This window comes from Ursus arctos, unplaced genomic scaffold (assembly GCF_023065955.2).
Source record: "Ursus arctos isolate Adak ecotype North America unplaced genomic scaffold, UrsArc2.0 scaffold_2, whole genome shotgun sequence".
Classification (NCBI taxonomy): Eukaryota; Metazoa; Chordata; class Mammalia; order Carnivora; family Ursidae; genus Ursus; species Ursus arctos.
The window spans coordinates 19,966,165-19,991,704 of NW_026622874.1; the positions used below are offsets into that span (position 1 = coordinate 19,966,165).

Sequence of the window (25,540 nt, forward strand, 5' to 3'; positions counted from 1 at the left end):
TTTGATCTGCAAACTAACCAACCAGAGCCATACCTCTTCTATCTGGCCCCTAAACCTTCCCCTCATTCCCATCTCCTGTCTCTAGGACTTGTGAGTGTAAAAAACAACCCCCCAAACCTATTGTTTGTCCCCTCTTATGGCCATATTTGGCTGACTATCTCATAAAAGAATACAAAACAGAAGTTATGTTCCTGGTGGAATACTATCATCCTGTGAGATCTTAATTTAAAAAAATTTTTAAGGTTGGTCTATTTCAGTATTGCCTTAATACAAGGATATAGCCCTTGGTGAACCCATGGGACATAGTATTTACTCCTAAGACGTATCTTTCTGGGTGGTAAAATGTGAGGAATTTAATAAGATATGCTGGCCTTGAACTCCAAACTCATTCTCTTCCACACTAGGTATTACTTGAATTTTTCAAAGTTTTCAGCTTTGCAGCAATTTCTTCCCACTGGGCTGATTGGAGTTTTGCCCCATGCAGGCTCATGTAGATGAGGAAATAATTTAAGGGGACATATGGAGATTATTGGGGATTTCCCTGATGGGGCTCCATACATTTCTCTTCTCACCTGGCAGAGGTTCTCCCAGCCCCATATTCAGATCTCTAAATTGTCCCACAAGTGAGACTCCTGCTTTCTGCCTGAGCACTATCATCCATGCACCAAATGGATGTGGGTATGTTCTAAATTCATAAAATGGATAAATATTGACCTCACAGTTTAATTCCATTCTTTCAAAGATTGGACACTATCCATTTTCTGCTTGCATTTACTCACTCAAGCAGTTCATTTTTATAATTTATGTTGTTTATATTTGTTACTTTAATATAAGCTCTTTTGCTCTTCTGTAAGTACTAATTACTATATTACTAAATTATTTAGTATTTTAAAACTATGTAGTTATAGTAACGAAATAAATAAATTTCAATGCATTAACACTATGACATTGGTTCTGAGTTATTTTCTCTTCTTTTGTAATGATATTATATTTTCTATATTCATAATCTGCTTGGAAACAATTCTCTTATATTAAGTAATTGTATCTTAGAAGATGACAAATATAATTGGTTACATATATGTAAATATACAAGAATATCTAAAAAAAATAAAGAATTAATGCAGTAATGAATCAGTGAAAGGACAGCTGTGAGGACATTTGAGATATATTCCTATATGAAAAGGGAAATCATTGCATGCATCTGAATATATTGTACCCTAAAATAAAAGGTGCCTCAAAGCACATTAGTTAAAAAATATTTAAGTGCCAAAAATATGCTGAAACTCTTGCACTTAGTAGTATAACCTAATGTGAGTTTAAAAGTAAAGCAGTGTTTCCCTAAGCATAACAAAATACAGATAATGGAATGGGGTCCAAAAATACACATTGGTTTTCCTAGACCCCTAAGCAATGAAGTAGTGAAGGGAAGTAAAGGATAAGAGAAAAATATAATGACAGGGACTCAGTTATTTGCATATGATTCACCTGGTTGGGAAAGAGCCCTATTGATTCTCAAGGGGCGTTTAACTTAAAGTTTAGTGGTTTACATCACTTTTGGAGCCAGCCTATTATTGTCCCTAAAGAAAGTTATACAGTACGTATCAGGGAATGAATTCAAGAAATCATTGCAAAACAATTAACCAATAGGAATTGAGGGATTTTGCAAAGTTCTCTGAACTTTGATATTTACTGAGCAACCACAATTAATGAACTTCATGGTAGTGCACTTAAATTCAGGGTCACACTTGATAACTGCTAATGAACCAAATTTACAACTCCAAACAGCACAACTGGAATATTTGTATTAATATAGCATTGGGAATAACTAACATGCTGTTACCAGTTAGTATTATTCTCATCTTGTGGGTTTCCTGTGCTCATGGACAAGGTAAGTTGAAAACCGATCTGAACGCTTACCTTCTCTCTCTCTCTCTCTCTTTTTTTTTAAAAAAGATTTTACTTATTTATTTGAGAGAGAGAGAGCACGAGTGGGGTGTGGGGCAGAGGGAGAAGCAGACTCTCCACCGAGCAGGGAGCCCGATGTGGGGCTCGATCCCAAGACTCTGGGATCATGACTTGAGCTGAAGACAGACACTTAACTGACTGAGCCACCCAGGCACCTCATTTACCTTCTCTCTTAAATGTAACTTCATATCATATCTACTTTCTTGTGTCTATATTTTTGAATGAATTTATTAGTAAAAGTAGTCTGTATTGTGGCACCATAATGGAGTATAAATTTATAGGAAAATTATCTTGTGCTTATGTAAGGGGAAAATAAACTAAATTTTGTTTTCTGTTTCCTAAATTTGACAGGAAAAGGACAACTCAATGCTTATTATGGAGATGTGTGAATATGGTCACACAACTTTGGGAAATATGTCACAAGAAAAGTGAGATTCTGACCTCAAAATATATGGAGGTTTTTTATTTTTAATGCAAGAAATGGATATCTACATAATCTTGTATATGGTAATGGTTTTATGAATTTGTATGTCACAACTTCTTAAGTTTAGGAGAAGCACAATATTTGTCATTTTTTTAAACTATTGAGAGTCACTTAAAAACCTAAATTAATCAGTAATGATCAACACTTAATAGTAATTTCTATTAATGCAAGAGGATGCCTTTTGGTTGGGATAAAGTCATTCTAAAATATTTTGGATTTGTGGGATCACCTAGGTGGTTCAGTTGGTTAAGTGACTGCCTTTGGCTCAGGTCATGATCCCAGGGTCCTGGGATCGAGTCCTACATTGGGCTCCCTGCTCAGCAGGGGAGTCTGCTTCTCCCCCTCCCCCTGCTCATGCTCTCTCTCTCTCACTCATTCTCTTTCAAATAAATAAATAAAATCTTTAAAAAATATATTTTGGATTTGAACAAGTGTAAAGTCTGTGTTGTTATTCACAAAATGTGGGTATATAATTTTTAAGTATAAATTTATACACATATCACTTACTAAAACTACTTAAAACATAAAAATATCTATCTTTACAGTACAAAATATGTATTTGTTCTAAGCTAGTAGTTTAGTTAAATAAAGTAATTGATGTTTTATTTGGTGAAAACTGTTATCCCAATTCACTGACACAAAGAAACTTATTAAATCAGACATTTCAAATATATGCAGTTTACTGTATTTCAGTTATACCTTAATAAAGCTACTATGAAGGGTATCTGGGTGGCTCAGTTGGTTGAGCCTCCTACTGTTGGTTTCAGCTCAGGTCATGATCTCAGGGTTCTGGGATCAAGCCCCATGTCTGGCTCTGGGTTCAGGGAGGAGTCTTCTCCATCTTCCCCTCCCTCTGCTTGCACTCTCTCTCTCTCTCAAATAAACAAACAAACAAACAAACAAACAAATAAATAAATAATCTTTAACAAAACTAAAGCTGTTACAAGCAATTATGATCAATTTAATATTTCAACAAAATTTTAATTTACATTTCTGAGTCTGCTGGTAAATATCGAGTAAATAAAGAATTTTCAGATCATTAACTGTGGCATATTGCTCACCGATTTGTTTTCACTTTTTGAGTAATATATTGTCTGGATTATATCTCTGAATTCATTCCTTATATATTAAAAATTATACCTCATGACATAACAAATATAATTGGTAGATTTTTAAACATTAGAGAGCAATTTATTTTTGTGTACTAGTTCTAATAGCTTTTTGCTACATGTATAAAATCTGTAAGGTTTTTATTTATACGATTACATTTTCTCCTTCCTTAATGTCTTTATAAATTCTTTATTTGGTATCTTTTTTAAAGGCTATTTCTTTTAAAATCAAAAACTCTCATTTCCAAATTATTATAAACAAAGTCTCTAATGTGCTTCAGGATACTTCATTGCACCATTTTTGAATAGAATATAAATCACAATGCTTTACTCCTGAATTTACTAAAATTCATTTCAGTAATTGGCTGGGCACAGAGTTTTATATGCTCTTTAAGACTATATCCAGGCAATTCCATTTACTAGCAACAATAAGACAACAAAGCATCCCATCTAGTTTGAAACTCCTCCCCCAGCGAACTCTTTCTTTTTTTTCTCTTTTTTTAAAGATTTTATTTATTTATTTGACAGAGAGAGAGCCAGCGAGAGAGGGAACACAAGCAGGGGGAGTGGGAGAGGAAGAAGCAGGCTCCCAGCGGAGCAGGGAGCCCAATGCGGGGCTCCATCCCAGGACCCTGGGATCATGCCCTGGGGCGAAGGCAGAAGCTTAACGACAGAACCGCCCAGGCGCCCTCAGTGAACTCTTTTTGAAAGCAGCCTTTGAAATGAATGCCCTATATGTTTGGGTTGCACCATAGTTTCTCAAAGGAGAAATGAACTCGCTTGGCAGAAGCACACTGTTTTGTATATACAAAACATCTTTGTGTGTTTATTGTCATGGGTTTAATTGCGTTCCTGCAAAATTCAAATGTTGAAATCCTAACTCCCAGGACCTAAGAGTGTGACTGTATACAGAAATAGGGTCTCTAGTGAGGAAATTAAAACAGGGTCATTAGGGTGGCTTCTTCCCCAATAAAACTGGTGTCCCTATCAGAGGAGGAAATTAGGACACAGACACATATAGGGAAGACTGATGTGAAGACACAGGGAGAAGAGGCCATCTACAAGCCAAGGAGAGATGCCACAGAAGAAACCAGTCCTGTTGACACTTGATTTCTGACTTCTAGCCTCTAAAATTACAAGAAAATAAGTTTCTGATATTTAAGCCACCTATTTTACAGTTATAGTTTCCTATGTGTATGTGTTCATATATCCTATGTAATGTGTTGCCTAGAGTAGGAAAAGAGGGATGGAAAAGGCCAAGATATCTGGGGGGAGATTTGCAGAAGACACAGGAAGAAGAGACACAGGAAGTGAATAGAGAACTAGAAATAGTCTGACCATCCCTTCCCAAGCTAAGCTCTTAGATCCGAGAAGCCTACTGGAGAGAACCACTTTTATTCTTTCCTCGGTGTTTACATTTTAATCTTGGAAATACTTCTGAAGAGCTTAAACATCACAAATGCTTCAAATACCTTTGCACTCTTAGTTATAGATTGTCCCAGTTCTTCAATCACAAACATAAGTGGAACAATTAAATAGAATAATAAATTCATCAATATGATTATTAAAATAAAATATAATTATTCATATATGATACTATTTTTTTTTCTTAAGGAGGAACTTGTGATTTTCCAGAAATCAAACATGGAAACATATATGATGAAGACAGATATAAACAAAGCTTCCCAGTTGCTATAGGAAAATATTTCTACTATTCCTGTGATCGTAGCTTTGCGTCTCCTTCACAAACACTCTGGACTCAAATAATCTGCACAGAGGAAGGATGGTCACCAACACCAAAGTGTATCAGTGAGTAAATACCTGGTCATTATCTGGATGAATTATTCAGTGCATTCAGTGGGGGAGATGGGGATGAGGGGGATGCCAGGGGGATCACAGAATTTAGACAATCATAGAGTTGGGGGCGGGAGGAGCCAGCAAAGGCAAGAGAGTCATTCCTCTTTTGTAAGAAGCTGTTTGTAGAAATCAAATCAGAAAAAAACAAGTACAAACTTTTGTAGTCTATCTGGATCTTCTCATTTTAAATACTAATGGTCAATACTGTTAACTGCTACTATTTAATTTAAACACACTCCTTTGGTAATTGTATGAATGTAGATTTTCTCAAGAGAGTTAATTTGTGGGGCACCTGGGTGGCTCAGGCAGTTAAGCATTTGCCTTCACCTCAAGTCATGGTCCCAGGGTCCTGGGATGGAGCCCCAAGTCAGACTCCCTGCTCAGTGGGGAGTCCGCTCCTCCCTCTGCCTGCTATTCCCCCCACTAGTGCTCCCTCTCTCTCTCTCAAATAAAAAAGATAAAAAATCTTGAAAAAGAGTTTATTTGTATGTATAATATCTGATTCAAAGTGTGCTGTTCCTTCAAATATTCAAGAAGTGTTTTTAAGCTATTTTCCTTAATTTTGTGTTTTTTACTGATTACATCTTTGTTTTTTAAAATTATATCTGTCTAACCCTCTCAATGAGTACAGAGATAAAGCAGAGAAATGAAGAAGACACTGTCATGAAAGAGAAAAGTAACAAAGGCAAAGGAGAGAAAAGTCATCTCCTCCTTCAGAAATCAATTTAGACAACCAAATGAGAAATAAAAACTAACTTATCTGATATCTAGAGGAATTTTATAAATGTAAAAAGTTTTACATATGCACATGGAGTTTGAGGACATTACATATTTTTTCTTTTTAACTTGAATGTACTAATTTTTAAGAAATGAATTTTTGTGCTTGATTTCTCTTTTGAAGCTTGCAAAATGTCATACTCTTTCATTGCAAGATTTGTACTTGTCATCTTTTGGGTTTTTAGGGCAGTGCTTTTTCCCTTGGGTGGAAAATGGTCATTCGGCATCTTCAGGACAGACACACCAGGAAGGTGACACTGTACAAATTGTCTGTAATGCGGGCTATAGCCTTTTATATAATCAGAGGAACCTCAGATGTACAGAAAGTGGCTGGTCCACTCCCCCTACATGCAGTCAGCTGGGTAAGTAAAATACTGTCCTTTGGGATCCTGCATTCTTTTTTATTTTATACAGATGTAGCAGCATGAACGATGTGCGGCTTTGCTGCTGTGATTGTCCTCCTTTTAGGTTTAGGTTTCCAATTGTATCTGAGTGGACATGAAAGTCTCTGGATAATCACTAGAAAATCATTTTGTCTACTTACATGAGTTCAATGTAGGCAATATTAGAAAACACTAGTTACGAACACAGCAAAAATCTTCAAAAGATCCTTGCATGTTTTAATAACACAAATTTAATGTTTATAATGAAACGACACAAAATCAGTTGACATAGCATGAGGATAAGTTAAATTTTACATACTGTAATAGTTAAAATACTGCATTTGCACGATCTTATTGGTGGGAAACGTAGCTACTTGGCACTTATCTTTTTTTGGCAAATGCTAAATTGATATCATTTAAAGACTCGCACAAACATATTGATATTTCCACATTGTTAGAACTTTGTACTTCTGACATTTAGGTCTCCAGGGTATAATTTAGAACATGGAAAACTCCTTTATAAAAATCCATGTCAAAAACAGGAATGGGGGGCGGTAAACAGAAGGGGGGATGAACCATGAGAGACTATGGCTCTGGGAAACAAATCGAGGGCTTCAGAGGGGAGGGGGTGGGGGAAAGGGATAGGCCGGTGATGGGTATTAAGGAGGGCACATATTGCATGGTGCACTGGGTGTTACACGCAAGTAATGAATCATGGAACTTTACATCAAAAACTAGGGATGTACTGTATGGTGACTAACATAATATAATAAAAAATTATTATAAAAAACAGGAATATATTGGAACTGAAGTTGAGTTGGAGTTTCTCATTCTTTTAATGGAAACACAGCAATTGCTGGAAGTGAATTAGGGTCTTGGGAATAATAAGTTTCCTAAAGCATAGTCAAAGCCTCTAAGGGAACAGTGTCTATTCTAGCCCTCCATATTTTCCCACTCATTTAATCAATATTTACTGTGAACTTGTATATGCCGAGCAGTACAACAACTATTGGAGATCAATGCCCTACAAGAGTCCGTGTCTCTATTCATAGACTATAATGTCAGGTGGAAAACTGAGAGTAAAAATAACAGTAATTTTACAAAGAAGAAAATAGAAAATTAAAGATGATGAAGCATGCACATTGGAAAAGATAATATTAATAAAGTGACTGGAGGAAGGGCATATTTCACATGAGTTAGTTTTCAAATCTTCTCCAACCTTAAGGATGACATCTGGAAAAGAGTTAGATCAATTGCCCGAAGGCATCAAAAGCTTTGGACTCATTGAAACAAAACAAGGAGGTCAATGTGGCTGGCTCATGATGAGGCAGAGTGTTGAATTAATTAATTTAGAAGTTATAGGCCATAACACATATTTTGGATTTTAGTCTATGTGCAGTTAGAAACCTCTAGGAGATTTTCAGCAGGTAAATGACACAAAATGAGTTTAAAACAAAATCATTATGAATGCTATTTTGAAAATGAATCTGTAGTGACCAAGAAGAGAAGAAGGGAGGAGGACCAGTAAGAAGAACGCTACTGTCATCTAGAGGTGGCATGTTCTGGGGTTCAATAAAATGGAGAAAAGAAGCATCTTTCTGGAGCTGCAGTTTATGTTACATGCAATGTAGAAAAAGAGCGAATTGAACTGTCTGATACAGGCTGAATATTACAGTATGTCAAGTATGCTTTTAAATAAAAGGAAACAAAAAGTCAAGAAGAATTTTAATGCCTTAAACTTATGCAATGTTATTTGTCAATTATATCTCAATAGAGCTGGGGAAAACAGAAGCAAGTCTCTTGTAGACAGCATATATATGATTCTGAACATTTAAAAAATTTTTTCTTCAAAACTTTACCTTTTAATTAGAGAGTTTAATTCATTTAAAGTAATTACTGATAACAGAGTTTTTACCACTGCCATTTTAATTTATTTTCTGTATGTCTCGTAGCTTTTTTGTCCTCAGTTTTCCATTAATGCATTTTTTAAAATGTTTAATGGATTTTTCGGGTAGTGAACCAGTCTGATTTCATTCTCATTTGCTTTTCTTTCTATTTTTAGTGTTTTATTTTAGTGGTTTCTCCAGGGATTACAAATCACATCTTAAATTTACAATGACCTAGTTTGAATTAGTACCAGTCAAGCTGAAGTAGCATCTAAAAATCTACTCCTAAACATCTTCATTCCTTCCTCTTTATACGTTATTTTCACGCAGGATATCTTTATCATTGTATTCCCATTAATATATATTTATAATTATTGTTTCATGCATTTGTCTTTTAAATCATATAAGAAAAATAATTTAAAAACATGAACACAATAATAATGGCTTTTATACTTCCCTTTACTACCTATAGTTACCGAATGGGACCTATGGTGACCTTTACCATTGTCCTCTATGTCTTCATTTAGCTTCAAGTTACTGTCTGATGTCCTTACACTTCAGCCTTCAGCATTTCTTATAGGTCATGTCTACTCATAACAAATTCCCTCTGTTTTTGTTTATTGGAAGATGTCTTCATTTCTCCTTCAATCTTGAAGGATATTTATTGCCTGATATAAAATTGTTGTTTGATAGTTTTTTTTCTCTTTTAAATATTTCTTATCGGGGCCTCCTGGCCTCCATGGTTTCTAAGGAGAAATTGACTACTGACGTTAATTAGGACCACTTTCATGAGATGCGCTGCTTCTTCTTTGCTATTTTCAAGATTATCTCTTTATCTTTGGATTTGATACTTTGAGTCTAATGTATTTCAGTTTATTCTCCTTGGAGTTTGTTGAGATTCTTGGTTGTGTAGATAATACCTTTCATCAAATTTGGGAAGGTTTCACCTATTAATTTGAGCAGTGGTTTATTTTTCTTCATTCTTTTTTCTTACTGTTCCTCTTTTGACCTACCTTCAAGTCCACTGATTCTCTCTTTTGTTATATTTTCTTTTGTGCTTACAGACTTCTCCTTCAGTCATTCTTTAAGGGTAATTCTGCTGGCAACAAATTCTCTCAGTTTTCCTTTGTCTGAGACTATCTTATTTTCCTATAGTCCTGAAGGATATAGAATTCGAGGTTGACAGTTCTTTTGTTCCGCCACTTTTAAAATATTGGGCCACTTGTCCTGTCTTCCTTAGTTTTGGATAAGTAATCTCTCATTTGAATCATTGTTTGCCTATTGGTTCTGCATTATTTTTCTCTAGCTACGTTTAGGATTTTTTTTTCTTTTTGTTTAATTTCAGCAATTTGATAATGATGTGTCTTGACATCAATTTATCTTGTGAGGAGCTTGCAGAGTTGCCTGAATATGTATATTTATATGTTACATGAATTTGGGGACATTCTTGACCACATTTTTTTTAGTTATTATTATTTTTTTTTAGCTCTACACCCTTTCCCCTTTATGGAATGCCAATCTTATTTATTTTCCCACAAGTCCCTGTAGTCTGTTAATTTTGTACGATTTCATTCTATTTTTAGATTAGATCATTTCTATTCATCTATCTTCAACATCAGTGATTCATTCCTCCATCATCTCTAATTTATTACTGAGCTCCTTCCAATGAGGGTTTTTTTTTAAATGTTATCTTATTGTATTTTTCTATGTATATTTCTTATTTGGATCTTTAAATTTGATATCAAAGAGTTCCACAATCTGAATGATCTCAGGGTTAGCTTCTGTTCATTTTCTTTTCTCTTTTGAGATTTTCTGAATCTTGGTCTGATGAGTAATTCCAAATTGTATCCAGGACCATTGGGGTAAAATGTAATGAGAATTGGGATTTTATTTAAACCTTCTATTTGATCAGGTTTCCACCGATACAACTCTTGCAGGTAAAGAAGGCAATGCCTTATTAGTGCTGGGTAGGAGTAAAAGGCCTATCACTTGTTTTTGCAGGTATCTCGCTGGACTGGTATTGGGGCAACACCTTATTAATAAGCAAGGTACATTTCCAACTATGCACTTGGCTTCCACTGATACCATGCGAGAGGAAAGTTTATTTATTACTGCAACTGTGGACATAAGTATAGCATAAGCAGTCAGCCTCTGCTGATATCATGGGAAGGGCAAGGAACACCTTGTTTGGTAGGGCTGGTTGAAAATCTAAGCTACCTACTTAGCCTTTGCTGATTGATAGGCAGTCTGCAGTGTTTCTATGGTGTTTTTCTAGGATAAGTTAGGTATTATTAAAAAAAAAAAAGCATCTGTCTTTGTAGGCTGTTTTTCTTGGTCTTTGCCTAGAAAGAGAGCAGATTCCTTTGAGGGCTTTTTTTTTTTTTTTTTTTTTTTTGGTATTAATTTCATGGCTCCAGGTTGAAAGTTTCTCTCATCTCATGTCTGAGATATGCAAGAGGCAAAAAACAAAACAAAATAAAACAAAAAAATAAAAACCCAAGTAATTCATGGCTGTGTTGCTCCTTTTGTTTCTATCTCTCTAGCAAGTCTGACTTCTCTACATTATTTGGAGTTTCCTTATGTTTGTTTTACATAATATGTCAGACTTTTGTGTTAGAGGGAGTTAGAAATGCTTCTAGATTCCATCTTTCTGAAACAGGAAGTTAATATACCCTTTTTACCTTCTATCAATTTGTTTCTTTAGTTTTTGCAAGGAGCTGATTTTTAAAAACAATGAAAAAATTAAATGACTAGTATCCCAAGAGACATTGTAGTAGGTTGTGTAAGAGTACAGGAAATTTAGGGGCACCTGGGTCGCTCAGTTGGTTAAGTGTCTGCCTTCAGCTCAGGTCATGATCTTAGGGTCCTGGGATGGAGCCCCGCATCAGGGTCCCTGCTCAGCAGGGAGTCTGCTTCTCCCTTTTCCTCTGCCTGCTGCTCCCCCTGCTTCTATTCTCTCTGTCAAATAAATAAATAAAATATTTTAAAAAAAGAAAAGGTACAGGAACTTTATATGATGGCTAACTATGCAAATGTCCATCATTAATCATTGTAAACATTTTTATCCTGGAATATAGCAAAGCAGAAATATTTATTTCTCGTGTATGTGTAGTTTAATGTGGCATGAATGGAAGGGCTACAAGATACTGCAATCCTAATTGCAATAGACTGCAATTATATCACCAATAAATTATTTCTTTCCTCAGAATCACACAAGTCCTGATATCACATATTGTGCTGCTTCTCAGATATACAGGATATTTTGTATATAATTCCTAACAATTTCACATAATATAACAATACATTAAAAGAAACGAGTCAAAGTAGGGTTCTATCATAATACTTTTAAAAGGTGGCACAGTTTGATTACTCTGACAAGATCAGTTATCAAGAATGGATGGTGTATAGAAAGAAAACCGTTACTGGTATCTGGTGTTCCCAGATTTGCATCAGAGAGAGCTCGCTTGAAGCATGAGAGTCCCAGACAAGGCAACTAACTAGAAGGCAAGAAGCAAGAGTTCTACTGAACAGAAAGACTCTGGGCTTAGGGGAGCAAGCTGGGGTAATGGTGTAGTCTAGGGGTTTCTACAGGTTTTATCTGGACAGGGGGCAGAGTTTGTAGCCCCCTCTCTCAACACTTTTCCAATTGGTCAGTTGAAGAACTTTTCTATATAAGGCTATGGCACCATGGACTTGATGGGCATAGTGCTATGTCCTAGCTTCCTGTTTTCCAGGCCCATTGTTTAGCCTTACATAGTCTATTGTCAGCTTTTTTTAAAATCTTCTTTAGGCCCCTTGGTGGATTCTTTGTTCAGTGGCTGTTTGTCTGGTTTTAGGCATGGAAAGTTTGACCTGCAGATGTTTGTGAAAACTTGCTTCAGCCCAGGTCCCTGACTACCTATCAATTTCTTAACGCCTATCAAAACAAAGGGAGGGGAGAAAACTAGCTTTATTTTAATTGTGCAAAACCAAGTTGTAAAATAGAAAATTTTCAGTTATCCTATATGGCTTTGTCTTATGTCCACTAAAGATGTCTATTTGTAATCCTGACTGAAATTTGCTATTCAGCTGGTATGATGATCTTTCCTTTTATCATGTGTGTTTTTTCCACACCACCAAACAATTATCTGACACCAGCAGGGTGTCCTACAATTCAACTCAAGTCTGCCTCTATCTACCTGGAGATCACATGATCCCATAGATTAAGGGCTCGGTCCTACTAGACGGCTCCTACTCCCTTCACTAGCCAATTGTAAATTCAGTGTGTTACCTGTGCCTCTAACCAAATAGCTATAGATCAGAGGTTCCTAGGACCTTGGTAGAGCAGCTCACAGAACTAAAAAGCAAAACAAAAAACAACCCATTTTATTTACTAGATTACTAGTTTATTATAAAAGGATATTACTCAGGAATAGCCAGATGAAAGAGATGCGCAGAGCAAGATATGTGGTAAGGGGCATGGAGCTTCCATGTGCTCCATGTGCTCACCATCCTGGAAGCTCTCAGAACCCAGTCCTTTTGGGTTATTATGGAGGCTTCATTCCATAGGCATGGTTGATTAAATCATTGGCCATCAGCAGTTGATTCAACCTCCAGTCCCTCTCCCCTCTCTGGAGGTCAGGATGGTGGGACTGCAAGTTCCAACTCTAAAGATAGGGCTCATTCCTCTGGTAACCAGACCCTATCCTTGGTGTTTCCAAAAGCCACCTTATTAACATAACTAAAGACACCTTTATCACACTCATCACTTAGAAATTCCAAGCATTTTAGGAGCTCGTGCCTAATGTGCCTGATGGGACAAGGACTAAATATATATTTATTATAAATCATAATATCACAACTATTAACTTTGCTGCAAGTAAATTGGGATTGTAGCGTATCAACAGCTCTCTTTTGTTTGCTTAAAGAAATTTCCTTATATTTGTGTTTGTAAGAATTTTGTTGATTGTATTTCTTTTTTTGGCTAAGTAGTTGTCTTGAATTATATTGGATTATCACTTTATCTGCATCTGTTAAGATGTTTAATCACTAATAACTTTCTTTCTCCAGGCTTAGGACTTTGTACTCTGCTAGTTTAGAAGGTAGGTCATAAGATACAATGCTTTCACCAGGACCAAATCAATATTTCCCTTTACTGGAAGTAGATGGTAACTCTGTTGTTATCTTGGGCCTCTCATGTCATTGAACTAACAGGCAGAGGAGTGGATTATGTACACAGGCTAGGATATTGAACTGAATTGCCAAAGGGTCATTGTTTACTGCTACACGACAAGAGCAGGGAAATTATATTTGAATGCAGAAATTTCTCTGAGGCTTCTCCTTTATACTTCTCTGTGTATCTATCAATAAAGGTTAATAGAAGACATCAACAACCTACTAAATGTAAGGTTGCTATGGACCCTGTCAATTTGGAAATGAAGTTTGGTTAACCCCATCAGGTAGAGGACCTGGACAAGTATAGATGCTGGCTGAAGGGGAAGGAAATATATAATGGGGTGTAGAAAAACATTTATAATATCAACCACAGCCTAATGATCAATAACTTACATGAGGACTATGGCAGTATAGTTTCTGTTTTGATTTTTATAGATTTATTTGTATATTTTTAAAACTGTTTTCTCTTCCTTGACCTTACCTTTTGTGAAAGGGAGTGAATTAGCTTCTAAGGTACAGAATACCTCTATGGGATTGAAACTAAAATAAGGTAATAACATCACCAAATAGTAATAGAATGACTCTTGGAAGTTCTGACTCCCACTTATAGGAAGAGAACAAGGTCATCTTCATTACGGGAAGGCAGATTTGATCTTGCTATGTGGAGCTATCATTACTGTTATTGTGATGGACAGTGGTGGACTACGTTGATTATTTCATTGATGTTGTCAAGTACCACACACAAATTTCTTAAGATTTAAAACATATAAACTACATTTCCTATTATTCTTTGTTGGTTTTCATTGAGTTTCACCCATAGAAGGAGTAGTCGGAAATCAGAAACAAGAAAGATCATTTTGGCTTTACCAGTGTAGCAGTTCCCAACGGTAGTTAGGAATAGATGTATTCAAGTGGAAATTGCGTGATCCAGAGGGAATACTACTTTTGGAAGTCCTGATAGTTTGTTCCTGTTCTTCCATAGACCCAGGACTAACTGCAAAACTCCTTCCAACAGCAGACCAACAGGTTCACGCTTTAGGTGCCATCTTGAAAGCAATAGAATCTTTTGCTTTTTGATATTATACTTATTGCCCTTTATGTCCTCCAGCTAGATTGGTGTCTGGCCCTCAACTGAATGTGACTAACTCAATAAGCAATGACAGAGAGGACATATTCATTACATGCAAAGTTTAAGATGTGGGGAGAGTAAATGGACCCAAATGGAATTAAAGTCTCCACATTTTACTTGAAGTGGTAATGTGTGAACACCAGAAAGGAATGCTAAGCTATATACGTACATCTTAATACATAGAGCTACCACTAATAGAATTATACAAGAGGTATACTCAGCAATATAGATGTCTTAAAATAAAATTATTTTAAAATGTTGAAGAAACGTAAGGGAAGGCAAGAAAAGGAAACAGGAATGAGAAACAGAGGAAACACACACACACACACCAAATAATAAAATGACTGACATGGCCTTTAACAGCAATAATTACTTTAAATGTAAATGGTCTAAATACTTTAGTTAAAAGACTGAGAACAGCAGGGTGAACACATAAACAAGACCCAACTATGTACTGTCTCCAAAAACTCACTTCAAATATGAAAACATGGTTCCACTCAAAGTAAAAGATAGAAAAAAAAAATCACTTGATCTATTTTGTTGTCAATGCTCTCCATTGCATTTTTTATTTCATTTCTTGAAGTGCAGAATTTGTTTGGTTCTTTTTGGTGATTTCTATATCTTTGTTAAATTTCTCATTTTGTTTGCGTATTGTTTTCCGGATTTTATTGAATTGTTTTTCTGTGTTTTCTTGTGACTCACTAAACATCTTTAAGACAGCTGCTTTGTTTTGTTTTTTTTTTTTTTTTATAATGATTTTTTATTATATTATGTTAGTCACCATACAGTACATCCCCGGTTTCCGATGTAAGGCTCGATGATTCATTAGTTGTGTATAACACCCAGTGCACCATGCAATACGTGCCCTCCTTACTAAGACCTGCTTTGAGTTCTTTATCAGGTAAATTGCAGATCTCCAATCTTTAGGGTTCAAAGTTACACTTTGGCGTCCCTTTGGTGGTGTCATGTTTCCTTGATTTTTTATGTAGTTTTATGTTGTTGCCTTTACATTTGAAGTAGCGTTCACCTTCTGTCACCTTTAGTGATTGAGTTCAGCAGAGGAATACCTTCTGTCAGGCATCCTAAGGATTCTGATGATTTCTCAGATCTTTTTGTGGTTGTGCCAGGTCCACAGTTCTTGCTTCCCCCTGTGGCAGAAATATTAAGCTTGTATGCCTTCTCAACCCTGCAAAGCCAGGCCAGGCACTACAGTCTTTATGAAAATAATTTTCTTGTGGTTTATAAATTCATTTGAAGTTTATGTAATTTCTAATATTTATGTTATTAAACCCAAACAGAAATATCCAGAGGAACTCATTTTTAATGGATCTTTACAAAAAAAAAAAAAAAAAAAAAGAAGTCTATCTAACTTCTAGTGAAGGATATGAGAGAAATTTAAGGTATAGACGCTTAAATCTTATAAAAAATATTGTTTTATCTCCTTACACTTAAATTTATTAAAATTAGCAGTTTTTAAAAATGATGGTTTAATAATTGATTTTGAATCCTGTTTGACATATACTTGGAATCCCATTTGCTGAATTGTTACTCAAATTATCATTACATCAGAGATACATTTATTTTCTAATCAATGTTTCTGCTGTGAATCCACTCATAGTGGAAAATGCTATTATACCAAATAAGATGTCTAGGTAGGTATCCGTCTAGTGAGACAGTACATTATAAACGCATCAAACCTTTCGATTTGTTTGGTGAGGTAGAAGTGATATGATTTTGTTTTTGTTTTGTGAGAGAGAGAGCATGAAAGGGAGGCAGAGGGAGACAGCAGACTCCCTGCTGAGCAGGGAGCCCCATGTCTCACAACCCTGAGATCATGACCTGAGCTGAAATCAAGAGTCAGATGCTTAATCCACTGAGCCACCCAGGTGACCCCAAAGTGATATGTTTAAATGGAACCTGGAGAGAACAATCTTAGTGTGAAAGATTATCTCATTTCCCCCCAGGTTTTAGAGAACATATTAAAGATAAAATATGTTGCTATAAATATGTTTTATGGGATTTTTTAAAAAAGGTTTTATTTCCACAAATTACAGCTGATAAACACCAAAGCCTTTACCTGTAGAGACCACGCTCCAACTCAGGCTGGGAGTACCACTCTGTGAGAAGAGCTGCGCTCCCAGGAAAGGGGGTGGCGCAAGAGGCAGAAACCCCGGGAAGTCCAAAGTTCAGGGTCAAGAGGGGTTAGGGCTTGAGGGCCTCAGCCTGAGCCCCCCAGCAGCCACAGTGCTAGATGAAATGATCCGGCCCACATCCAGCTTGGTTTTGGGGACCTGGCAAATGCACTTCGTTGCCAGTATTGGTGTCCTGTGCCTGAATGCAGCACAGCCTGCATAAATTCTCAAACCCCTGCTTTTTCCATTTTGTGATCAGGTTTTAATCTACATAGTCTTCTTTAATACAATATTCATATAATTCTCTGCTGATGGCTTTCCACTTCTAAAAGAGGTCAAAAATACAGTGGGTTTTCTGTCGTTGGATCCTGGAGATAGACCACAGAGATCACACTTTCCTTTTTCCCTCATGAGGTTCTGTCTCAGCTTCTCTCATCTTTTGATCTAATTCATCTAGTGTTGGCTCCACCAACTCCCAACCACCTGGGGGAGCTTTCTGGCTACTTTTGACTTTAGGCATTTTCCCCACAAGTTAATTTGCAAAGATCATCCGCTTCTCAAGAGTGTACCAGAAAGACCTCTGGTCTCTTCAGTTACAGACTTGGGTTCTTGTCCAGCTCTACCAGATATTACTCTGTGACTTTGGGGAGGTCACATTCCCTTTCTGGTCCTCAGTCTCGTCAGAACCACCCTCACCATCAGCCACCACTTCTCTCTTAATGGCATATTTTAAAAAATACAAATAAAATGATGATACTTAAATTTTTTTTTTTTTTTTGCAGACTGAACTAAGTAATGTAGTATATTTGTTTCATGAAAGATTTGGCCAGATTGAAAGAACAGTTGGAATCATGGAATATTCCCTATCTTAAGCATTAGACGCTCAGTTATTTCCTGAGGAACAAATGTATTAAAACTAACTTAAGTACATTTGACAACCTATGAAATTCCACTTTGAGACATGGAATAGGCAGCTGGGGTGTGATCATAGAAGATGATATAAATTTGGGCTTCTTCAGCATGTGGATTATATTTCAAGGTAGCTTACTACCTGAGTTTATCCCAGGGATTAGTGAATACAGAAAAAAAAAAAAAGTCTGAGTATTTGGTCATAGAACTCTCTAGTATTTAGTTCAGGAAATAAAGGGAATCAACAAAGGTGCTATTATAGTAGCCCCTTTGGTATTTCATATTAACTTTTGCCTGGCATATATATTTTCCAGTCTTTTACTTTGAGCCCACCTCTGCTTTCATGTTCAAAGAGAGTTTCTTATAGATGCCCTATAGTTGGGTATTGTTTATATGTCATCCTGCCGTTTTCAGTCTTTTAACTGAAGTATTTAAACCATTTACACTTAAAGTAATTATTGATAGATTAGGGGCTGTATCAACCATTTTATTATTTGTTTTGGGTGTGTTTCCTCTGTTTCTCATTCCTGCTTTCTTGCCTTTCCTGTGGATTTTTGGAATATTTTAAAATTATTTTATTTTGATATATCTATATTGTTTTTGAGTGTATCTCTTTGTATAGTTTTGTTAGTGTTGCTGGTGGTATGAAGATGCACATATATAGCTGATCAGTCTCGCTGGTATTGACATTTTACTGCATCAGGTGAAATGTGGGAACCTTACTTCCATTTAGGTCCATTTACTCTCCCCACATTTGTAACATAAAGCTCTTAAGTATTTATTCCACATACATTAGCACGTGATATAGTTCTGCTCAGACGTCAAATCATATCAAATGATGTAATTTTGTACAAACATCAAACATAATTTAACCAACTAACTAGGAAAAAGAGAGTCTATTATATTATCCCTATTTTTATTAGTTCCATTTTTTTCTTCCTTCCCAAAGTCTTTATTCTTCTGTTACCTTTTCCTTTCTATTTAGAGAATTTCTTTAGAAATTCTTTAAGCACAGGTCTGCTGGAGACAAAGTCTCTGTTTTTCTTTGCCTCAGAATGTCATCATTTCTCCCTTGAATCCTACAGGATAGAGTCACTGCATATAGAATTTGGGTTTGACCCCATGGTCACAGATGAGCACCCCACTAATATTTGAGGCCTTTCTCCCCCATTGGTTTGCATAATTTCTATCTAGCTTTTGGTATTTTTTTCCTTTTCTTAATAGTTTTCAGCAGTTTGATTATGATGTATCCTGGCATAAATTTCTTTTGGTTTAACCTGTTTGGAGATATCAGCTATTTTTTTTTCCTTACGATTTTTATTATTCACATATACAGATTGTTAAAATAATACGGATTATTAAGAATAATGCAGAGATTCAGCTTTTTTAGTATACATATTTATGTCTTATGACCAATTTGGGAAATTTTCAGCCATTATTTTTTTAAATATTTTTTTCGTCTCCAATCCCCTCTTTCTTTTTTCGAGTGTCTACTCTTTGTTACCTTCTCACAGATCCCTGAAGCTCTGTCCTTCTATGTTTGTTCGTTTGCTTGTTTTCAGGCTATTTTCAAGGTGAGTGATTTGTATTGCTCTACATTCAAGTTTATATATCCTTCTGGCATCTCCAATCTATTACTGAGCCCATCTAGTAAGTTTGAGAAGAAATTCTGTTACATTTTTCAGTTCTATACTTGACATTGAATTTTTAAAAACCACTGTCAAATGTTTCCAATATCTGTGTCATCTCAGTGTGGTCTTCTGTTGATTTTCTTTTCTCGTTTGAGATTTTCCTGGTCCCTGCTGTGATGAATGATTTTCAATTATATTCTGGACAGTTTGAGCATTATGTTCGAAAACTCTGCATTTTGGGGCACCTGGGTGGCTCAGTTGGTTAAGCATCTGCCTTCGGCTTGGGCCATGATTGCAGGGTCCTGGGATTGAGTCCCACATTGGGCTTCTTGCTCAGTGGGGAGTCTGCTTCTCCCTCTCCCTTTGCAGCTCCCCCTGCTTGTACTCTCTCGCTGGATATCTCATGCTCTCTCTCTCAAATAAATAAATAAAATCCTAAAATGAATGAATGAATGAATGAATGAATGAATAAATAAATAAATAAAACTCTGCATTTTTTGGGAAATATTTTATTTATTAGGCCTTCAGTACTAACATGCAGGGTACAAGTCCAGGCTTCCCACTTGGCCTCCACTGACATCTCGGGAAAAGGGAGTGGTGTTTTGTTCCCCAGGAGTGTGGGTAGAAGTCTAGGCTCCTCACCTGGCCTCTGTTGATCAAGGTGGAGAAAGGGGTGGTCTTAGGTTTCTTCTATGGTGTTTCTCTGGAGTAATTCAGGTATTGTAAGAAATGCCTCTGTCTTGCTAGGCTGGGGAAATCTCTTTTTATGTTGGAAGCAGAAATGTTTCTATCTCGGGGCGCCTGGGTGGCACAGCGGTTAAGCGTCTGCCTTCGGCTCAGGGCGTGATCTCGGCATTATGGGATCGAGCCTCATATCAGGCTCCTCTGCTATGAGCCTGCTTCTTCCTCTCCCACTCCCCCTGCTTGTGTTCCCTCTCTCGCTGGCTATCTTATCTCTGTCAAATAAATAAATAAAATCTTAAAAAAAAAAAATGTTTCTCTCTCATCTTGTCCAGAACAGGAAGCCGGCAGTTCCCTTTCACATTATACAAATTTGTAATTCTTTGAATTTCATTAAACGGGAGGATATTTATTTTGTAATAAAAACGAAAATTAATAAAAAATGAGTAGAGATCCTACCATTTGCATCGACATGGATGGGGCTGGAGGGGATTATGCTAAGTGAAATAAGTCAAGCAGAGAAAGAGAATTATCATACGGTTTCACTCATATGTGGAACATAAGGAATAGCACGGAGGACAATAGGGGAAGGAAGGGAAAACTGAAGGGGGGGTAATCAGAGAGGGAGACAAACCACGAGAGACTATGGACTCTAGGAAACAAACTGAGGGTTACAGAAGTGAGGAGATAGGGGGGACAGGGTAACCAGGTGATGGGTATTAAGGAGGGCACATGTTGTGATGAGCACTGGGTGTTATACGCAACTAATGAATCGTTGAACACTACATCAAAAACTAATGATGTACTGTATGTTTGCTAACTGAACATAAAAAAAAATGACTAGAGACCCAATAGACACTACAATATGTTGTATATAAAAATAAGGACACTTCTTTTTTTTTATTTATAATGATTTTTTATTTTATTATGTTAGTCACCATACAGTACATCCCTGGTTTCTGATGTAAAGTTCAATGATTCATTAGTTGCGTATAACACCCAGTGCACCATGCAATACGTGCCCTCCTTACTACCCATCACCAGTCTATCCCATTCCCCCACCCACCTCCCCTCTGAGGTCCTCAGTTTGTTTCTCAGAGTCCATAGTCTCTCATGTTTCATTCCCCCTTCTGATTACCCCCCTTTCTTTATCCCTTTCTTCCCCTACTGATCCTCCTAGTTCTTATGTTCCATAGATGAGAGAAATCATATGATAGTTGTCTTTCTCTGCTTGACTTATTTCACTTAGCATTATCTCCTCCAGTGCCGTCCATGTTGTAGCAAATGTTGAGAAATCGTTCTTTCTGATAGCTGAGTAATATTCCATTGTATATATGGACCACAACTTCTTAATCCAGTCATCTGTTGAAGGGCATCTCGGCTCCTTCCACGATTTAGCTATTGTGGACATTGCTGCTATGAACATTGGGGTGCATATGGCCCTTCTCTTTACTACGTCTGTATCTTTGGGGTAAACACCCAGTAGTGCAACGGCTGGATCATAGGGTAACTCAATTTTTAACTTTTTAAGGGATCTCCACACTGTTTTCCAGAGTGGCTGTACCAACTTGCATTCCCACCAACAATGTAGGAGGGATCCCCTTTCTCCACATCCTCTCCAACAATTGTTGTCTCTTGCCTAAAAACAAGGACATTTCTGTATCTAAGCTATCCATCTGTTCAGCATATATTCTCTAGGAAAAGTATTTTTTAATACTGAAATAATGCAAAGCAGACATATTTGTTAATGCCTCTGTGTGCTTTCATGTGGGGTGAAAGGAAGGGCTTAAAAATGTAACTCTCACTTTAAGTGATTAAAATTTCTTCAATGAATCATTATGTTAGCAGAAATCACATGTCTTAATATTAAGTACTGTGCTATATTTTTATTGCTTTTCTGTGTTTTCCTTTGGTCTTTCAATAAATCAAATAATGCTTTTTTAGACCCTCAGGGAAAATGTGGGCCCCCTCCACCTATCGACAATGGAGACATTACGTCATTCCCATTACCAGCTTACGCTCCAGGATCATCAGTTGAGTACCGATGCCAGGCCTTCTATGCACTTCAGGGAAACAGGAATGTAATATGTAGTAATGGACAGTGGTCAGAACCACCGAAATGCTTAGGTAAATATTTTCATGTTCTCATAGATCCTGGGATAATTTGTGTAATGAATATGATGTTTTCCTATTTATAGAATTTTCATGGATTAACAAACAACGATTCTGTTGAATTCTTGACCACCAAATATTAATATATGAGGAAATCAAGTTGGAAAAATTCTTGTTCAAACAATAACAGCAACAAAAGATTCTTTAATCAAAGTTCTTCATATGAGAGCTGACATTTTGTATCTTTGATTATAATATCTAATTATTACACATTAAACACAGTACCTCATTTTTACATCCTTTGTTTAAAATGATTTAAATCTGCATGATGGATTTTCAATGAGTTAGTTTGGAAAAGGTTTTGCAAATAAAGTGCTAGGCCAGTGTAGATACTTTACTTGAAAGTCTGAAATTCTGTGGCAAATATTTGTAAGCTACTTAATGTTTTATGTTCGTTTTTGTATTTTCAGATGCATGTGTGGTATCAGAAGAAATGATGGAAAAACATAACATACAGTTACGATGGAGACATGAGAAAAAATTTTATTCTAAAACAGGGGATAATATTGAATTTATATGTAAAGTTGGCTATCATAGAAAGTCACCAGGTCATGCATTTCGAATAACCTGTCAGGAAGGGAAAGTGATATATCCCACTTGTGTACAAAACGATGGTTAAGATGCAGTCCTAAAATTAAAATATGTACGTTTATTCCAGAGTTTTCATTATGAATCCAATTCTTCTCAGTTATTTTTTCAACTGTTACTTAACTCATTTTTATTCATAAATCAGAATTTGTGTTAAATAGCATGTGGATGATATAACCTGAGACACAAATGAATCACTTCTTAAGAGCACCATCTTAAAACTTGGTGAACCAAAATGCTATGTGTCCTATTGATAAAATGTCTGTGGCAAGAAATTAGTTGTGATCACGTCAATGCCTGCTTCTTTCCATCCTTCTCCTTTCTCAAAGCTTTCTTCATAACTCCTGAGGCTTCCTGAGGCTCTCCCTTTCAGAGGAAATGGGGAAAAAATGCTTGCATCAATCTTCAAAATCGTATTACTTCACAAACACATAGAAACCTAACTGTGTCATACCTATGTTAGTAATAAGATATAAGAAGTTATTTACTTTTGCTTATCTCTCAATAGATATATATGCCAAAAAAATGATGAAATGTATGATCTCCTATAAGATGTCTCTCTAGCAAACATAAGAATTCAAACAAATCATAAAGAGGAATTCAAATCTAATTAGGTGCATAACTATTATAACATTAAAAGTGATTCAAAAGTCCAGTATCAAGTATACACACACACACACACACATACACATACACACTATGCTTTGAACACTGAATAAATGTTTATAGAATAAAGGCTGGCAGAAAGCACAAAAATTTATAATAACTATAATTGAATTTAGAGGTAATAGAGGAAAGAGTAGCTGTTTAACTCCTTTATACACACCTGTATTGTCCAATTTTTCTATCTTTAATATGTATCACCTTCGAACCATAGAATACACTATTTTAAGATAAAGGTATGTAAAAAGCAAGATAATACACATTCAGAACTATAAAGACCTCTGGTGATTATGTTCAGATCTAAAAACATTTTCATGATTTTGCTGGTATGGAGGGCTTTGGAAACATTCAATGACAAGAGTCTGAAATAAGATTTTTATGTTCATACATTTCCAACAACATAATTAGTTAAAATCAGTTGACTATAAACATTTTAAATTTCTACAAAAGCACAACTTGAAGATGAAAATAAAGATATACCTAATTAAGATAAAATATTATAAGGTGATATCTTGTATCTTTGCATTGCATCAAATCAAGTGGCATTCTTGCTTGGAATGAGAAACCTGGCTGTCACCAATGGAGTCAATTTATCTACATGTGAATCATTGGTGACAGCCAGTTTTCTCACATATAAAGGAACACTGTTAGAATTGGCCAGTTATCTTTGTTAAAGCTTGTATATATACTAGTCTCTACAACCTTTCACCTAATGTTTGTGGATTCTATTTATGATACTTGTTTCTAATCATTTCAAAATAGTGACTTTTGTATCATTTTTTTTTGCACTTGTCATTCTTGTGTAAAGATGAGTGTTAATTTATCAACTCTGTTAATTAAACTTTCACCTAAAAAGATTTGGTAAATCTTTATTTTTTCCCTTTATTTCCAATTTTTGGAGTAAGAACTTGATGTAACAGTGACCTTCTGCGATCATTTTAAAGGCTTTCTAAACATGGTATCAGCCTGGATTTGTGAATTTTTATTTACTCAATTTGTCACAATCAATTATAATCATTGTTCTTTGAAGCACAAATGATCCCACATTTGGCTAGTGAGTGCCTTGCAACTGGCTCCTGATTGCTTTGTTATATCCCATTACTCTTGGAGTATTTCTCTTTTTTTTTTAGCACAATATGACATTTTGGGCTCACTCTCTACTTCCCCTGTGCAACACCCATAATCATACAGCTTTCCAAGAAGTTCTGATTCTTTTTCTTGGAGCACAGGGCTTAGAATCCAAGTTGTACTGTTAATGCTAGTTGGGAGTGTTCAATACTGTTGAAGTGTCTTTACTTCCAGGGTCTTTTGGTTGTCAGAAATTTGAGATAGAAATGAAATTTCAAATTCATTAGCTCCTACTGTATTTTCCAATTCAAGTTTAATAATATACGGTTAAAAAAACCTTTTAAACACATTTTCCCCTTTTCTCTTTACTTATACATTCTTATATTTCAATGTCCATGAAAACAACATCAAAAGTGCCATGCAAACATTACTATCACCAGTTAAACTATCAAATGAAGGTTAAAATGTCTTGTGTTTATTTTGTCCCAGGATGCTTGACTCTGAGTGTAAGTATCTTCTTAAAAAGTAACTTGAAATGATTCTTATCTCTGATTGGCTCTCTTATCAAATTAAGAGTTTTACATTTATTTGAATTAGTATTTTTTCAATTTTAGATTTTGCTGCTTCTTACTTTTCTTCCCCCCTTTTTTTAATAATATTTTTTTTATTATGTTAGTCACCATACAGTACATCCCTGGTTTTTGATGTAAAGTTCCATGATTCATTACTTGCATATAATACCCAGTGCACCATGCAATACGTGCCCTCCTTACTACCCATCACCGGTCTATCCCATTCCCCCACCTCCCTCCCCTCGGAAGCCCTCAGTTTGTTTCTCAGAGTCCATAGTCTCTCATACTTCATTCCCCCTTCTGATTACCCCCCTTCTTTATCCCTTTCTTCTCCTTCCGATCTTCCTACTTCTTATGCTCCATAAATGAGTGAAACCATA

At 36.0% G+C, this 25,540-nt stretch overlaps 1 protein-coding gene and 1 pseudogene across 1 annotated transcript; one reads left to right on the forward strand and one right to left on the reverse strand.

Annotated features, from left to right (window-relative positions):
• The first annotated feature begins 1,684 nt into the window (after positions 1 to 1,684).
• On the forward strand, positions 1,685 to 24,375 carry LOC113262765 (complement factor H-related protein 2-like). The gene is made up of 5 exons (XM_026509251.4): positions 1,685 to 1,888; positions 5,173 to 5,367; positions 6,378 to 6,554; positions 22,042 to 22,224; positions 22,680 to 24,375. Exons 1-5 carry the CDS (start codon positions 1,759 to 1,761, stop codon positions 22,886 to 22,888), a joined length of 894 nt encoding a protein of 297 aa, XP_026365036.1. The 5' UTR covers positions 1,685 to 1,758; the 3' UTR covers positions 22,889 to 24,375.
• Positions 16,947 to 17,396, reverse strand: LOC113262969 (protein BUD31 homolog; annotated as a pseudogene).
• Positions 24,376 to 25,540: the final 1,165 nt, after the last annotated feature.

Excerpts from the sequence above, each read along its gene's own strand:
- LOC113262765 (XM_026509251.4), top strand. The coding sequence starts at position 1,759 with ATGAACCAAATTTACAACTCCAAACAGCACAACTGGAATATTTGTATT. Across the intron at positions 1,889-5,172 it reads TTCCTGTGCTCATGGACAAG|GAGGAACTTGTGATTTTCCA; the intron begins GTAAGTTGAAAA and ends TTTTTTCTTAAG. Across the intron at positions 6,555-22,041 it reads CCCTACATGCAGTCAGCTGG|ACCCTCAGGGAAAATGTGGG; the intron begins GTAAGTAAAATA and ends ATGCTTTTTTAG.